General features: G+C 29.3%; 2 protein-coding genes across 4 annotated transcripts; one reads left to right on the top strand and one right to left on the bottom strand.

The window, feature by feature from the left end:
• Positions 1-972: 972 nt before the first annotated feature.
• Positions 973-6,984, top strand: LOC129910732 (mpv17-like protein). Of its 3 annotated transcripts, none has more exons than XM_055988224.1 (4): positions 973-1,080; positions 3,776-3,934; positions 4,011-4,276; positions 6,812-6,984. In XM_055988224.1, the coding sequence occupies exons 2-4, from the start codon at positions 3,805-3,807 to the stop codon at positions 6,971-6,973; spliced, it is 558 nt and encodes a 185-aa protein (XP_055844199.1). In that variant the 5' UTR covers positions 973-1,080; positions 3,776-3,804; the 3' UTR covers positions 6,974-6,984. The 3 variants fall into 3 exon arrangements, with proteins under 3 accessions (XP_055844199.1, XP_055844197.1, XP_055844198.1); XM_055988222.1 differs by having other exon boundaries at positions 3,993-4,276; XM_055988223.1 differs by lacking the exon at positions 973-1,080 and adding an exon at positions 3,239-3,401 and having other exon boundaries at positions 3,993-4,276.
• A 44-nt stretch (positions 6,985-7,028) lies between these two features.
• Positions 7,029-15,980, bottom strand: LOC129910731 (uncharacterized). Its single transcript, XM_055988221.1, has 3 exons — positions 15,766-15,980; positions 15,475-15,687; positions 7,029-7,749 (listed from the first exon to the last, which is right to left on the bottom strand). The coding sequence occupies exons 1-3, from the start codon at positions 15,847-15,849 to the stop codon at positions 7,135-7,137; spliced, it is 912 nt and encodes a 303-aa protein (XP_055844196.1). The 5' UTR covers positions 15,850-15,980; the 3' UTR covers positions 7,029-7,134.
• Positions 15,981-16,291: the final 311 nt, after the last annotated feature.

The following is a 16,291-nucleotide window of genomic DNA, read 5'->3' as shown; positions in this document are numbered from 1 at the left end:
AAAATTAGGTTTTTAAAAAAACGGCTCTAACGATTTTGAAAATTTTTTTTCTAAAAATGCATCTTAACATATCAATCAAAACTGCATACTTGTTTTGGAGGGCAATTTGATTTCAGATTTTATTTTATTTTTTTTTAAATTTTATTTTATTTTTTTTACCCATATAGTAGGTACCTACATTTTCCAAATTTCTATATAAAAAGTCTTACAAATTTAAGCAACTTGAACTCTAAGAGCAAGTTCGCGCGACCCAGTCGTGCATTTTATTTCTTAATATCGAAGATGTTTTGATAGTCTTCTTATCTGCTAGTGTTTTTTACTTAATTTTTTGAACTATCTGCATCATTTTTTTTGCGGTGACTGTTTTTCCTACAAAATACGAGTATCAATGCCAAAATTTATATCCGTATGCCTATACAAAATTGGCGAAATATTTATATCTTTTCATGTTCGCCCACTATTTTGTAAGACACAAGAAATGAAACAAACAAAAATTTTCTTTTTCCTTTATTGCATAATAATTGTTATGAGCCATCAGTCCTCGGCCTTCAATATTATTTTTCCACCAAATGTTTGTATTAAAATTCTTATGGCTTCATAGAAGAGAAATTTCCATTGAATAAAGGCTATTTATCGAATTTTTCCCAAAGAAAACACTATAAAAAAACATAAATCAACTAAAGTATCTATCAGTCTGCTTGTCTCGATCTATGCGTAATTACTTGACGAACGCATGAGACGAGAATCATTTCGTCAAAAACACAACAATCACAGATGCACCACCTTGCAGCATCATTATTTCATAAGCTTTTTCCCCCAACAGAGGAATATCGCTACCACAGAATCATGAACGCGAATAACGACGATTCTTAGTCAAGCGATTTATTAATAAAATTTACAACAATAAATAAAATAGTAGCTGTTTTTGTATAGATAGTTGTATAATTGGCAAACTATCTGAACTAGAGAAAAAAAAAAAACTTTCGCAAGCTCTATCTTTTGGTTTTGCATGTAAATAAATAAATTTCAAATTGAGATAAAAATCATTCGTGTGGTCTAGCAGTTCGGGAACGTGTCGCTGTAAGAATTTTTTTTTTCGCATTCCGTTAAAAATTATTTAATAATAATAATTATTTTACTATTGCATTATGATTTAGCTAAAAAGTTACGGATAAATTTTTAAAAAAATCTAAAGATTTTAAAGTGATATAATCAGTCAAGCATCAAAATAATCGACTTCCTCTCTGATTCTAAAGATACTTAATGGAAAACTTAATTTGTGTGTGATTTTTGAAATTGTCTCAATTACGGCCTTGAGAATTTACATTGCACCTGACAAAGAAATAGAATATCAATCGAACATTGACAATGAATAATATGGACTTTATCTTAAGTTGTGGTGACCATCCTAATGAAAAGTGTTATTTTTCACTACTTAGAAATTAAATTTGTTTCTTGTGAATACAAACAGGAAATTGTTTGGTTATTTTTAAGTTATGTTTCGTAAACATAATGAGTGTAGTTGTTTATAAAAAATACGGAGGAATATTTTAAATTATAATTTGTGAATTCTTACGTCATCGTCATTGGCAACAGTGGCTTTCGTGAAAATGTTCTGTAGAATACGAAAAGGATAGTTTGTTGACAGTTTTTATGAGACTTTAACTTGTGTTTATTGATATTATAGTAGTAATTTTATGTTTGATTTTTAGACCTCAAAAAGGTCCTCATTCGAAATCGTATCGTGAATGAGTCATTTCCACGTTTCAAGTTTCACTATAGACTTTTTTTTGGCATTTATTGCTTTTTAAGCTAGTAAAACTTAAACCAAACTAAAATAACAATTTCATAAAAGATATCTTAAATGTTTGAATGGCTTGTAAGGGTGCTTTTGTATTTGATTTCTCTAGTGATATTATTTTGCAATGTACTAGTTGGTCTTCGGTAATAATAACAAAGCCTTTAACAACTTCAAACTTAGACTTTGAAAACGTGAAGTTATTGTCGATTCTATTATGATAAATTGAGCTTCGAAATGAATAGTTTTGACTTCATCGTCGGAGCTAAAACAGTCAATAAGCCACAGACAACTCACTTTGTTCTCCGATCATAATCACAATTGTAAACAAATTGTTAAATTTCAAATTAAATTCAATGTACAGTTATTAGAGGAAGTTCCATGTCTGCGTAATAAAGATAATTTAATGATTTAGTTCGTTAAATACTGAAATAAATCAGTGAAACAGAAGATTAATTAGATTCTTAGAATCATTCATAGAAACTTTAAACTTTATGCATATAATATAAAAAGCACCAAGTTCTAAGATATGATGTCTTTTATATATCAGTGGTTTTTGAGTGAGTCTTAATTCCAACATGTAGGACCATTTTTTCATCCTTGTTGTTTGTGGGTGTGACTTCGCACTATTGTAAAGTATCAGTCTTAAAATTATATGTCATAATTTTAACAAATCTCAGCTTTGTTTATTTATTCTGAGGCGCTCATACTGTCCGAAGACCGCAGTAAACGTTGAACAGATAAACGAACAAAGGTATTAAAACTGAGCAAATAATAAGATCAAAGATAAATAAAAAGTCGTTGTTGTATTTCCAAACATATATAGAAAAAATTTTATTAATAAAATAATTGAGAAATTTAAATAACGTTAAATGAAGTGAGTTGGCAACCATAAACGTCGTTGAATTAATTTTGTTAAATTATTTAGGCGCTTTGAAGAAAACGTCGTAAAATAAAAAAAAATTATTAAACGGGCCCCTGATAATGATTTGAATGATTAATATTTACAATATTGAACATTGAAATGAAAATTATATGAATTAACAGTAAATGGATGTCTTATAAACATAGAAAAGCTTGACTCCTTTTTTTAAACATGTTTACATGTTTTTGTTAGGATTTAAAAATAAGTCTTCTTTTTAATCAAACTTGTATTGATGTGATTTTTCACTCCTGTTTTTGAGGGAAAACTCTTAACTAGAATTTAAAAAAATTATGCTCTTGTAACGGAACAACTTAAAACTTTTGGAACTTCTTAAAAATGGTCACCATGTCTATTCACTTCTCTCTGAAGTGCAGTTATCACGAGACATTAAAATTAGACACACGTCTGAACGATGTAAGAATAAGTAGAGTAAGAAATAGGAACTTTTTTTTAGAATTAATTTAAAACAATTATTGTGCAATGTTGCGTGCTTAAAAGAGAACATCTGTTTTGTGAGCATCTGTTTTAAAAATAATACTCATTGCAGTTAGAATAATATACTTAGAGATGATTAGATAGGTACCAAAACTTAGTTAATACTTGATAACTAAGCACGTACTTGGATAACCAGCAGCGTGTTATTCGTAACTACTCCTTTTGAGTTTTCAAAATAAATTGGTAAAGTATTTTCATTAAATCATCAAACAATGATAGTAAATTGCATTTCTATGACTTCAAATTACGATTATTAATGCAGATCTATACACCCAACAAATATAGTTGAAATATTTGCTCAGTTTAAAGTATATTGTTTGGTTCACTGTGGTGTATGAGTAACTTTTTTTTTAGTCAAAATGTTAAATATAAATGTCCAAGAAATCTTTAAAAAATGTATGACTTTTCAGGTGATTTCGTTTTTAATTACAAAAAAGTCTATATAAATATCTAGAACGAAAGCGTGCTCTGGGGAAATAGTATTCTAAATAGTATTCTAGTGCGAACATATTGGGTAGTGTCTCATTAATAACACGTGCCATGTTTTTATTTTCCAGTAATAAATAAACACAGGAAGAAATTCAAAATGACAACATTATTCAGCAAATTCAAAGTATTAGCCACAAAGTATCCAATGGTGAGGGGTATGGTGTCATATAGTCTCATTTGGCCAACCAGCAGCATTATACAACAAACAATTGAAGGAAAAAGTTGGGGTAAAACATAGAATAATTCGACTTTATATCTTTCTTTTATAATTAAATATTATAAAAGTTACATATTTGTTTACAGGTTCTTATGATTGGTGGAGATGTCTGAGATTTAGTTTATATGGTGGATTCTTTGTTGCACCAACACTTTATGGCTGGGTTAGATTATCATCTGCAATGTGGCCAGTAACATCATTCCGTACTGGTGTAATTAAAGCAGCAGTTGAACAAATTTCCTACACTCCAGCAGCAATGACGTGTTTCTTCTTTATCATGAGTTTACTAGAAATGAAAACTTTACGAGAAGCTTTTGCTGAAGTTGCAAATAAGGTCCCACCAACTTATAAGGTAACTTTTGATTTTTGTGTTTTTTATGAGTTACAACATCATTATGAATTCAATTCTATTCGTAGATTAGTTACAAATCTCAAAAAAAAAAAAAAAAAAACAATCACGATCATATATTGGATAATTCAATTCTATTCGTAGATTAGTTACGAATCTCAAAAAAAAAAACAATCACAATCCACAATCATATATTGGATAACAATCATATATTTCGATATTCGTAATAAATCTACAACATGAATAATTTTTCTAAAAAAAAAAATCACTTATGTCGACTCCCTTTAAGTCGAAATTTCACGGGACACAAAAATTGGTTCGAGTTAGAGGGAAATTCGAGTAAGAGGAAAATTCTAGTTAGAGGGAAATTCGACTTAAAGGGAGTTGGACTTAGAGGGAGTCGACTGATTTATAAAACCCAAAACTTTTCATCGGTAAATTTTCGCGTTTATTTTTACCAATCGCTTAAAATAGAAAAAAAGCAATATAACTTCAGTCAAACCGTCATTTGACCTTGCACGCAGATGTATTGTTTGTTTTATGAAGATTGATAGGGACTAATCTTAACAGCTTAAAACCAAATTTGCATCACCTCACCACTTTTATGAAGAGAACTTTGCACCAAAATGCATTTTTTTTGGGGTTAAAGCAAATTTCTACGATACAATAGCTTAGTTGCTCTGTTGTAAGAATTAAAAAGAATTTTTTTTTTCAAGAAAATTAAAAATTATAACTTAAAAAATAATGTAAAATTTTGCTTAAAGTTACAAAAACGTCTCTTTAAATTGTTTTGACCTTCGAAAAAAGCATGCGATTTTATTGCTGGTACAACAGAGAATTTTTAGAAACAAAAATTTTAAATCGTTAGAGCCTTATTTTAAATAATTTTTTGTGTATGTAGCAATTTTCTCACAAACTGACTTCAAACACAAAAAAAATATTTTGAACACAACGGCAACACCTACAATATTTACAGACACGTTTTTAAAAAGCCAGAATCTCATTTCTGTCTGAAAAATTTAAATCCAATAAATTTAATCAAGAGTTTTTGAAAGAATAGTCCTCAACTCAAAATTTTGGAAAAAAAACGTTGTTAAAAAATTTTAAATGGCTTTTTTTATTTAGAAAATTTTTTTTGGCCATCAATATTATCAGTTGAATTCCGAAGAGGAAAAGGTAATATATATTACAGTTTTGAAATAAAATATTAAAATTACTTCAATTTCATCGGATTTTCTTGATAAAAACTGAATTTTTGCATTGAAATAATTGAATTTCTCAATGACTTTGGCAAATAAGAACTTAAAACTTTTGCTATCTAACTTTCAACAATGAATGAATAAGAAATAACTTAGTATTTAAATGTTGAACTTAAAAAAAAAAATAAGTTCAATTTTTTTCAAAACTTCTTTAACAAAAATTTCTTCGAAAATTAAATACTTTTAAATTTTTTTCATAAACTTTACTACATTTTGACATTTCCTTTTATAATTTCAAATCATAATAAATGTGGCCAAAAAAATTTGAAAATAAATGAATTTTATAATACGAAAAAAATCTATCGCTTGAACGATGGGAGATTGTCCCTTACTATATATTTTTGTCCTTGAATTTGCTAGACAAACTTTTGGCATCAATTAATTTATGAAATTTAAACAAAATTTTTGAAAAAAAAATGTTTTTTGTTCACAAAAATCTTCAATTAAATTTTAAAAAAACGGCAACACCGGCAATTTTTAATCTATAGACTTTAAGGTATTTTTAATTACCTACGTTTGAAAAAAAAGATCATCAAAATCTAAGCTGTTCGGCCGGGTTCCCTAGTATTGCCATTTTTTGAGCTTTAGTTACTCCACTATTAACGAATATCACGTGATATCCCCTAACAAGAATCATTAAACAATGAAAGCAAATAATTTCTTTTCTTATTAAGAAATTATTGTGCGATTAATAACAAAGGGAAAAGGGATAAACTTTCTTATCGTCAGCTTAGAGTGTAAACCTGCTAGCTCCACTTTTACACTCGTGACAAAATGGTTAAAAAATAAAATATTTCTAAATGTTTGAATAAATTCAAGCCAGCATAAAGTTATTCCTTACATTTCATACTATTAAATGTAAAAGAATTGATAAGATTTGTAAGCTTTTTGTATTTTTAATCAATTTTGGAAATCATTCTTATGTGGAGTTAGAGGTGGGAGTTAGCAGGTTTACACTCTATGCCGACGTTATGGATTGCATTTTTTGCTTTCGAGCACATTCAGGGAGGCCGTCAGGCGAAGAAATCGTATAAAAAGTTCACAACGGGTTTACACTAACCGACATATCGCTAATTTTTTTGAACTCAAAAAAACTGGTTTTTCAGGAAACGAGTTTTAAATTTAGTATCGATCTACTATCAATCGATAGTATTTTTTGAGTTCTTTTTTAATCACTTCGTGTAGTTAGAATGTTGGATAAAAGAAGCAAATTAAAAAAAAACTTCTTTGCCTTTAAACTATTAATTTTTCTTTCTAATTTTTGTTCTTTTCTTTCCAGGTGGCCGTATGTGTTTGGCCCTTCTTGGCAACAATCAACTTCTCCCTCATCCCCGAACGTAATCGAGTACCATTCATTTCAATGTGCAGTCTATTATGGACAATATTCTTAGCTTACATGAAACACCTAGAAAAGGAAGAAGACCCACCAATTAAGACATAATTTGTCTCAGTGTCAATAGAATAATTGTGTTAGAAAATATTACATAAATCTATCTTTAAGTTGTGCTTGTTTATTTGTTGTGTTAACTTATAATACAAAAAAATCCTATGTTTAAACTAAATTAATAAAAATAAGAAAGAAACAAATAAAATAAACGCCTTTCATTCATGACCAAATTGTGCACATGGTTCACATATTTCCGACGATGAATCTTTGAGTGAAACTTCACAAAATCCATTATCAAACATTTTCGAACACAGCAAAACTTGATCAATATCGTTGATCATATTAGTCAGCGATTCGAGGGTAGTGACTTCAGCCATGAGACTTTGTTCGCTCATCAAACGATTACCCAGCAAGATTTTGATATCACCTTGGGACGAAATCGAGATCATCTTTGTTGTCCTCAGCAAACTTGGATCGACAAAGGAAAAGAATATCGAACTATGTTCTGGACATCGATGGACTCCCCACAAAGTGTTGGGCAATTCTACTTCGTAGATATCATCGTAGAGGGACTCAAAGAGCTCCTGAACTTGTTCTTCTGTTGGCACTTGGACTTCATTTACTTCCGAAGTTTCTTCGGTAACTTCGTAACCGACATTGTCGTCTTTCAAAGCAATTTCTGTAATATCTTGGATTTCGCCGTCAATTTCCAGCTCTTGCTCTTCAAGATCCCCGGAAGGGTGAATTTCTGTGTTATCTTCGTTCATTTCCAAAACCCGGATTTTGTTTTTTTCATTGAGGATGATGGTTTGTTTGCGTTTTTGAGTCCGCTGAGAGAAAACAAAAATTAAGAGATTTCAAGGTTATTTCAAAAATAATCCCGTAGATAGTAAGATAACTAAGGCGATGAAAATTAGAAGAGGAGTCAAATACAAATACTTTTTACTATCTATCTATCATCCGTTTAGAAGGGAGGGGCAATTTTCTAAAAAAAATGACTCAAAATAAAAAAAAATACTTACTTTTTTCAAAAGCCAAAATTTCACACTTTATTTTAATTTTTAAATCAAGTTAATTTTTAAACTTGAATACAATTGTAATTGTAAGGACTGTGGATTTCAATAAAAAAAATTTCTAATAATAATAAATTTATCGAAAACAGTTAAAAAATTAAAAATCTGATAAATAAGTAGTTTTGGTGTTTTTCAATTTTTTCAAAAACCATGAGGCATAGAAACATATGGTTTTCAGTGTTTGATTAGGAATCAATTGAGGCAGTTTGTATTGAAGTCCAAAGTCTTAAGAAAAGTAGTATTCAGTGCGTTTTTCAAGATTTTTTTATTTTTTACTTTGAATTCGATTATTTCAAAAATAGGCAAATTAATCAAAATATGGGCATGAAATCGCATTTTTGGCAGGACAAAATGTTTTTTTATGGAATGACATTAGGTTCCTTCTACAATATGATGGTTAAAATAACGATTAAGGGTTCATTTTACAGATAATTAGAGTGCTATAACTCATTCTTGAAAAGTTTGTTAGATATTTGAAACAATGTCATTTTGCCTTCACCTTGCGATACAAACCCGGGCTTCGACCAACTTATAATTTAACTAACTCACGAAATTCGTTTGTATATCATTTTTAAGATAATTTTATTGTGAAATCTGTTTTTGGTTATTTTTGGTTAAAATGAGTATAAATGGAGCTATTGAATAAATACGGTCGGCTGCTCCCGAAATCCTATCAAACCAACAAATTTACATTTATGTTAAGGACATGTGTATGAGGAGGTGATTTCTATAACCAAAAATCGCGCGTCTAATTCAATCAAAAATAATTTTGTCAAAAACCGATTTTATTTCCAAAACAGCCTATTGAACCCTAAATGTTGTTTTCAAAATGGCCTTTACAAAATTTTCCTTCCAAAAAGGCGTTTTCAGTACAAAATTTATCAGGTTAACGTTGGACGCGAAATATTTAAAAGTGAATTGGTAATTATTTTAATTTAAAAATTACAATAGGATATCGTAATTATATTCGTATTATGTATTCATCTAAATTTGTTTTCAGAAATGGATATTTTGGAAGAGTTTGCGTCTTCATTCGTATGTTCGGTTTCAAAATTAAGAAAACGAAAATCAAATCCAGAAGGGTGTAAAAAAACATTGACCGAGAAAAAAAAAGAAGCGAGCGGCAAAAACCTTGGAAAATAGAAGCAGTCATGCCCAAGGATCTTTATGTCAATTATACTTCCAAAAGCAGATATACGCAATTTTTAATAAAGAATTTTCTACATATTGAAGTTAAGAACTTATTATGTTACTTGTTTTTTGTTTTATATACTGAGGACAAATTTTTTAATAGTCAGATAAACCTCAGAAAGAGCTTCCAAGGAATATTTGAAAAAAAAAGGAATGATTGAAAAATCAGGGCTTAGAAAGTTAATAATTTTCTATCTGAAAATTATTTTTCAATATTCATCATTCTTATCAAAAACTTTGTTTTTGAACTTATATATCTTTTACGGCCAATTTCTTCACAAAAGTCCTAAGTCAGCTTAGTACCCGGTCTAGCTAGACCAGGTCCTAGCACTAGTACTCGGTCCTAACGAAAAGTTAGTACCTGAGCATTTCTTCACATTTATAGGAACTGATCTAAGTTCACAACGAGGTCCTAAGAATTAATACGTATAAAACTGGTCTAACTGTCATTTTTAGAATTTATTGAAGTTTGTTATATTTTTTTTTTACATTTAATCAAATTTAACACAAATTTAACAAATAAAAAATTTAATAAAAATAGAAAACAAAGCAAATAATTAAAATGAATATTGAGAAAATGTTATGAAGATTAAAAAGCCGACAAGAAATACAAATTCAATACATTTTATGAAGAATTGTCAAGAATGAAGAATCGACAAGAACAAAAATATCAATGTCAATCAATGTCATAAATGGCGAGGGATCATTCAATTATCTAAATGCAGCCAAGAAAGGCTGCCAAAAAAGCAGAAGGATTACTATAAACCATAATAATTTAACGAATAAATATATTTTTTATTGAGATGTACATATGTTAATTGTGTAAATAAAAGAAAAGCTGTTAAAAACGTGGTATTTCGTGATTATTATTATGTATATTTCAAATGCATAAATGGTCCCCATTGTGAATCTCCGGAGGAATTCTGACTCGATAGAAATAATTTAACTCTTAAGTTTAAAGTACGGAAATTCCCACAGATATTTTAATTTGTGATATGATCCTCCAATATGATTGCAAATCGCCTCTAGTATTTTTGTGAACAGAGCTTTTAAGAAATAATACAGACTGACTGCAAGGATTGTACATATGTATTTATCATAAGCACGATTTAAAAATCTTTGCAAAAATACACTCAACATCTGCTGCGGACTTAATCCAAAAGTCTGGTAAATTAAAAAAAAAAACTTTCATAAAATTAAAATCACTAAAAACGCACTTATCAATCGATACAACCTTCAAGTAATTAAAAAAGTCTGCTATATATGGACTACAGATCATTTAAATTTTCAAATTGAATTTAAATTCACAAAATCCATCAAATTTAAACAAAACATAATGAAAATTATACTTTGTTTACGTTTTTTCTTCTTTATTAATCTGCAATATCGCGTTAAAAATATGAAATCCATTGCTTTGACTGAAGTACTAGCCGTTAGACTACCGATTTTGAGGTCCTAACAAATACGGAGTCCTAACTAATACTCGGTACCAATTTGACAGAACTAGGGCTTAGTACTTGTGTGAAGAAATCACTTGGTACCAATTTGAGTACTAACGATTGGTATAATAACCAGGTCCTAGTTGATTTTGAGGAGCTAGCTAGTACCGAGTCCTAACTAGTACTCGGTCCTAAATTGACAGTTCTAGGACTTAGTACTTGAGTGAAGAAATGAGTTGATACCGATTTGAGTACTAACTTTAGGACTAGGACCGGTATTAGCGTTAGGACTCTGTGAAGAAATCGGCCGTTAAATACAATCCTTTTGTTATTTGTTTATTTATAAGACTGGCTTTCCATTTAATAAATGCAATGTTATATAGGGGCTAAAGTTATATTTATTTCGATAACTTTAACTTTATTAAAATTTCGTGATGAATAAATTTGTAGAAGATAAATGTAGTCCCGCGAAAAATGCGAGTTAATTTACTAATTTGCCTGGGCTAAAACTATTGATTGAAATAATTTGATTTGAAATTTAAATTTAAGTGTAAAATTTTGGCTTTTGAAAAAGGTAACTTTTAAAGTTGTGAATTTCTGCCCAAAAAATTTCTTCGGACAAAAATCTGAAATCTGTCAAAGGTAGTGCTTTCTCTGTTTTTTTTTTTTTTTTTATTTTTTCTTGTCGCACAACATAAACAAAACAAACTACAAACATGGTGGAGTGGCTTTTTTCTTGTTTTTTTTTTTTAATTTATTTCGTTTTAGTGGTGTAAATTGTAATACTCAAAACAAATTAATATTTTATGAACAATATAATAAAATAGTGTTTCAAAAATAATACAATGTGTTTTTAATATTTTCCATTTTTTTTTTTTTTGAATTTGTGTTTACATTTTTTAATGAACAAAACAAAGTACAAACATGGCGATGTGGCTATGTTTTGTGTTTTTATTTTTATTTTTTGTGTTTATTTTATAAATGATTTATGAAATAAAATGCACGACTGTGTCGCACGAACTTGCTCTGAGAGTTCAAGAAATTTTTAAGACTTTTTATATAGAAACTTAAGAAATGTAGGTACATTAGGGTGGGTCAAAAAAATCGAAATTATAATCATCAAACGCGCAAGATATATTCTTGTTGGAAATTGATTGCTCCACAAAAAAGGTCTTGTTTACTTTTTTCATTAATCTAACCATTCTAAAGATATTCGAGGTCAAAGTTAAAAAAAATTATGAAAACATTTTATATTTTAAAAAATTTTCCAGTTCACTGAAAATTCATTATTTTCAATTAAGCAAGACGTATTCTTGTAGGGGCTTAAACGTTCTACAAAAAATTCCTTGGCATCAAATTGATTGCTTTAACCGTTTAGAAGATATTCGTATCCAAATCGCAATGCATACGGGTCATAAGAAAACTATTGAAATCAGTGAGCATTGGTTTGGATACGAATATCTTCTAAACGGTTAAAGCAATCAATTTGATGCCAAGGAATTTTTTGTAGAACGTTTAAGCCCCTACAAGAATATATCTTGCTAATTTGAAAATAATGAAGTTTCAGTGAATTGGAATTTTCTTAAAAATATAAAAAGTTTTTATATTTTTTTTAACTTTGACCTCTAATATCTTTAGAATGGTTAAATTAATGAAAAAAGTTAACAAGACCTTTTTTGTGGAGCAGTCAATTTCCAACAAGAATATGTCTTGCGCGTTTGATGATTATAATTTTTCAGTTTGTTACAAAATTAAGACCAAAAAACGATTTTTTAAAGATTTTCTCGATTTTTTTACCTCAAATATCTATTCAACGGTTAGATAAACGAAAAAAGTGTATAAGGCCTTTTTTGTAGAGCGTTCAATTTCCTACAAGAATCCGAAAAGAAATTTGCTAAAAAGTCAATTAATAAAAAAAATATTTTTTTTTAGTAGAAGCTTGATGTAAAAATGGAAAATTGCAAAGCGGAGGACCTTCCCATTAATATAAAGAGCTCATATTTGGTGTGTATATTCTAGAGGTGTCTAGCAATCGATTTTTCGGAGTACCAAATCAAAAAAAAGAATTTCGATTTTTTTTGACCCACCCTAAGGTACATATATAAATACAAAACAAAAATAAAATTAATTTTTCAAAAAAATAAAACAGTATCTGAACTAACTAATGTCAAGTTTTCGAAAATTTGATTTTTCAAAAAAAAAATTTTCAAATTTTTTTTAAAAATCCAAAAATCATTTTTTTCAAAATCTTATTTTTGGCTTATATTTAAATTATATAAATGCTTTTGTATAAAAAATTTCGTTGAAATGCAGAAAATCCAATTTGAAAAAAGCGGTCCTATGGCAGGTACCGTTAATAATGATTTTCAAAAAAAAAATTTTTCTTCAAAAGATAGACCTTGTTTAAAAACTAACATTTGAATTTTTTTAACAAAATCGTTGGAGCCGTTTTCGTGAAATTAAACTTTTCCGAAATTTTTGTATGACAGGTACCGTTATTTTTGGTCCAAAAAAATTAATTCCAAAAACCCTTCTGGAAAGTCTCCAAAAACTGCTACATAGCAAGTTTGGAGTCAATCGGTCCATCCGTTTAGGCTCTAGTTCCTTATACAAACAGACAGACAGACAGACAGACAGACAGACAGACAGACTGACAGACTGACAGACAGACTGACAGACTGACAGACTGACAGACTGACAGACTGACAGACTGACAGACTGACAGACTGACAGACTGACAGACTGACAGACTGACAGACTGACAGACTGACAGACTGACAGACAGACAGACGGACTTCCGGGACAAACTTTTTTGGCATTGTCTATCATCGTAATGTCATGGAAAAATGTTATCTCAACTTTTTTTTTTGTACGAATGCATAACTTGATAATACAGGGTGTCCCACAGTCACCGCCCCAAATGAAAACCATGGATTCCTGAGGTTATTTTAAGTCGAAAAACTTAAGAGGTAATTTTCTCGTTTTCGTCCCGTTTTCGAGTTACCACGGTTTTTATGATTTTTTCTCTTTTGTCCTTTAACTGGCCTTATCTTTGCCAAACTACGTTTGATTAAAAAGATTTTGTTTGCAACCAATCAAGAATTTATTGCAGTTTAAGTTTGTCTCAAAACTTTTTTTTCTGCGGACAACCGTTTCTCCACAATTTTGCATCAAACACAATTTTCTTCGTTTTTTAAGTTGTTTTTTACACTTTCATATCATTTAAGTCAAAAAAACACGTTAATGAGTATAAATTTTTTGTGGTTTTTATTAAAGCCCAGTTTATTTTCATAAAAAATTAAGTTTTATTTCATAAAAAAGGCTACTGAAAGAAATTAAAAAAAAAATAAACAAACTGAGTGAATGAAAAAAAAAATAATTTTTAAATAAAAAATTAATTTAAATGAATTAAAAACTTTTTCTGATCAATTGTGGTTAAGAAAAGAATAAATAGATAAAGCTCAGAAATAGTTTTAATTCATTTAAATTAATTTTGTATTGAAAAATTATTTTTTTTTTAATTCACTCAGTTTGTTTATTTTTTTTTTAATTACTTTCAGTAGCCTTTTTTATGAAATAAAACCTATTTTTTTATGAAAATAAACTGGGGTTTAATAAAAAGCACAAAAAATTAATACTAATTAACGTGTTTTTTTGACTTAAATGATATGAAAGTGTAAAAAACAACTTAAAAAACGAAGAAAATTGTGTTTGATGCAAAATTGTGGAGAAACGGTTGTTCGCAGAAAAAAAAGTTTTGAGACGAACTTAAATTGCAATAAATTCTTGATTGGTTGCAAAAAAAATCTTTCAAATCAAACGTAGTTTGGCAAAGATAAGGCCAGTTAAAGGACAAGAGAGCAAAAATCATAAAAACCTTGGTAACTCGAAAACGGGACGAAAACGAGAAAATTACCTCTTAAGTTTTTCGACTTAAAATAACCTCAGGAATCCATGGTTTTCATTTGGGGCGGTGACTGTGGGACACCCTGTATAGTACCTATATAAATGAATAAAAAAAAGGTTTGTAAAACAAAACAAAATGTTTTGATATTTTTCCTTTCTTTATTTTTTTTTTCAATCGGTGTTGTTGTTTACATTTTTTTGTTGTTGTAGAAAAAGTAGCAGAAAATTTTGTGCCAACTTTTACACAATTTTTCTTTCTCTGAGAGGATTTCATCCCCACTCTTTAAAATTTGACAGGTTTCATATTTTTGTCCAAAAAGAACCCAAACAGACCTTATTTTAGTTCTTTTTTAGATAATTGCCTCTCCCTCCTAAACGGAGGGAGATAGACCCTCTCTTATGTCGTTTTCTATTGACTTTTGAGATTTTTGTGTAAAATTCTCAGATTTTCCACTGCAAATAGAATATGAAATCTAGTTTTGTAATTGTGTGCGAAATCTGTGCGTATAAAAAAAATAAAACAACAACAAATGTTCAGACAAATGTCAAACAGAGGAGTCAATGTGAAAGTGCGTGTGTTTGTATGCGTGAATCTTGATAAAAATCCAGAATCAGATTCTTGAATCTCAGATTCATTTTTTTGTCATTTTTTTGAATCTCAGGACGCAAATAGATCATGAAATCTGAGATTTGTCCACTATTTCCCCTCTTCACCCCCCCTTTCAGCTGTCAAATTCACAAATCTCATTCTGAGATTCGTCAATAGAAAACGACATTAAAGTTAATAGTAAAAAATGCTTGTATTTGACTGTTCCACAAAATTCCGTTATAGTCAAACCCGCTTAAGTGAAATGGCAAAATGTCACAATTTCTCTTTCACTTAAGCGGGTTTTACTGTAGTATTTTTTACCGCCTTAGTTATCGTACTCTTGCCCTGATCCCTTACCTCATTACAACATTCCATATTACGAGAAGGAACAGCTTTTGGTTTCAATTTAGGTCTTCCACGTTCCATTTTATAGATCAAGCCATTTATGTTGTTGTCGAAAGTTGTACTAATGTCGTCTTCATTGAAATGCCTTTCACAGACTTTGTCATGGGCTTTGAGTTCTCGGTTTTTTGGTAAAACTTTTAACCAAGCCTCGAGGGTTTCTTTGTCCTTGGGGGTAAATGTAAATTTTATTGTGGTTTTTTGGAGAAATTATAAAAACAAGTTTATATTGTATATTCTTTTTACCTTTGGAACGACAAACATTTTTCGCTTTGTTGTTCCTTCATTTCTACATAATTTGTCACATCCGGGAATGAAACAATTTCTCATTTTGTTGAAATTTTAAATTTTGGATATTTATTTTGAAAAAAGTTCTTTAATTGTTGTACGCTTGTTTTTTAAAAACAAAAATATTTTATTTTTGTTTCTGAATTTGTTTAATTATTTTTTGACATTTGAATTTGATTGACAGACGTAACGTAATCAGAGTAACGCCGTACACCTAATGAGATAATTTATGGACAAGTTGCTCTCAAACTGTATTCATAGCTTAAGGCTAATATCACACTTATTTTATAAATCAAAAATAAATAAAAATAAAATATCTAAATAGAAATAAAATTAAAAAAATAATCTCATTTATAAGATCATCGACGGCGTTTACAGTTCCAGTTATAGGGCCTTACCAATACTCAAATTTTTTTTCTTTATTTTTTTTTTCTCCATGCCAATAACCGATTTAATAGTCAGGTTATGCCGAATTTTCATGAGT

The sequence above is a fragment of the Episyrphus balteatus genome, chromosome 2, assembly GCF_945859705.1.
Source record: "Episyrphus balteatus chromosome 2, idEpiBalt1.1, whole genome shotgun sequence".
Taxonomy (NCBI): domain Eukaryota; kingdom Metazoa; phylum Arthropoda; class Insecta; order Diptera; family Syrphidae; genus Episyrphus; species Episyrphus balteatus.
The sequence above is the reverse complement of the archived record's forward strand: the minus strand, read 5'-3'. Positions and strand labels throughout refer to the sequence as shown.

Excerpts from the sequence above, each read along its gene's own strand:
- LOC129910731 (XM_055988221.1), bottom strand. The coding sequence starts at position 15,849 with ATGAGAAATTGTTTCATTCCCGGATGTGACAAATTATGTAGAAATGAA. Across the intron at positions 15,688-15,765 it reads AAATGTTTGTCGTTCCAAAG|GACAAAGAAACCCTCGAGGC; the intron begins GTAAAAAGAATA and ends TTTACCCCCAAG. Across the intron at positions 7,750-15,474 it reads ATATGGAATGTTGTAATGAG|CGGACTCAAAAACGCAAACA; the intron begins GTAAGGGATCAG and ends GTTTTCTCTCAG.
- LOC129910732 (XM_055988222.1), top strand. The coding sequence starts at position 3,805 with ATGACAACATTATTCAGCAAATTCAAAGTATTAGCCACAAAGTATCCA. Across the intron at positions 3,935-3,992 it reads AATTGAAGGAAAAAGTTGGG|TTACATATTTGTTTACAGGT; the intron begins GTAAAACATAGA and ends ATATTATAAAAG. Across the intron at positions 4,277-6,811 it reads AGGTCCCACCAACTTATAAG|GTGGCCGTATGTGTTTGGCC; the intron begins GTAACTTTTGAT and ends TTTTCTTTCCAG.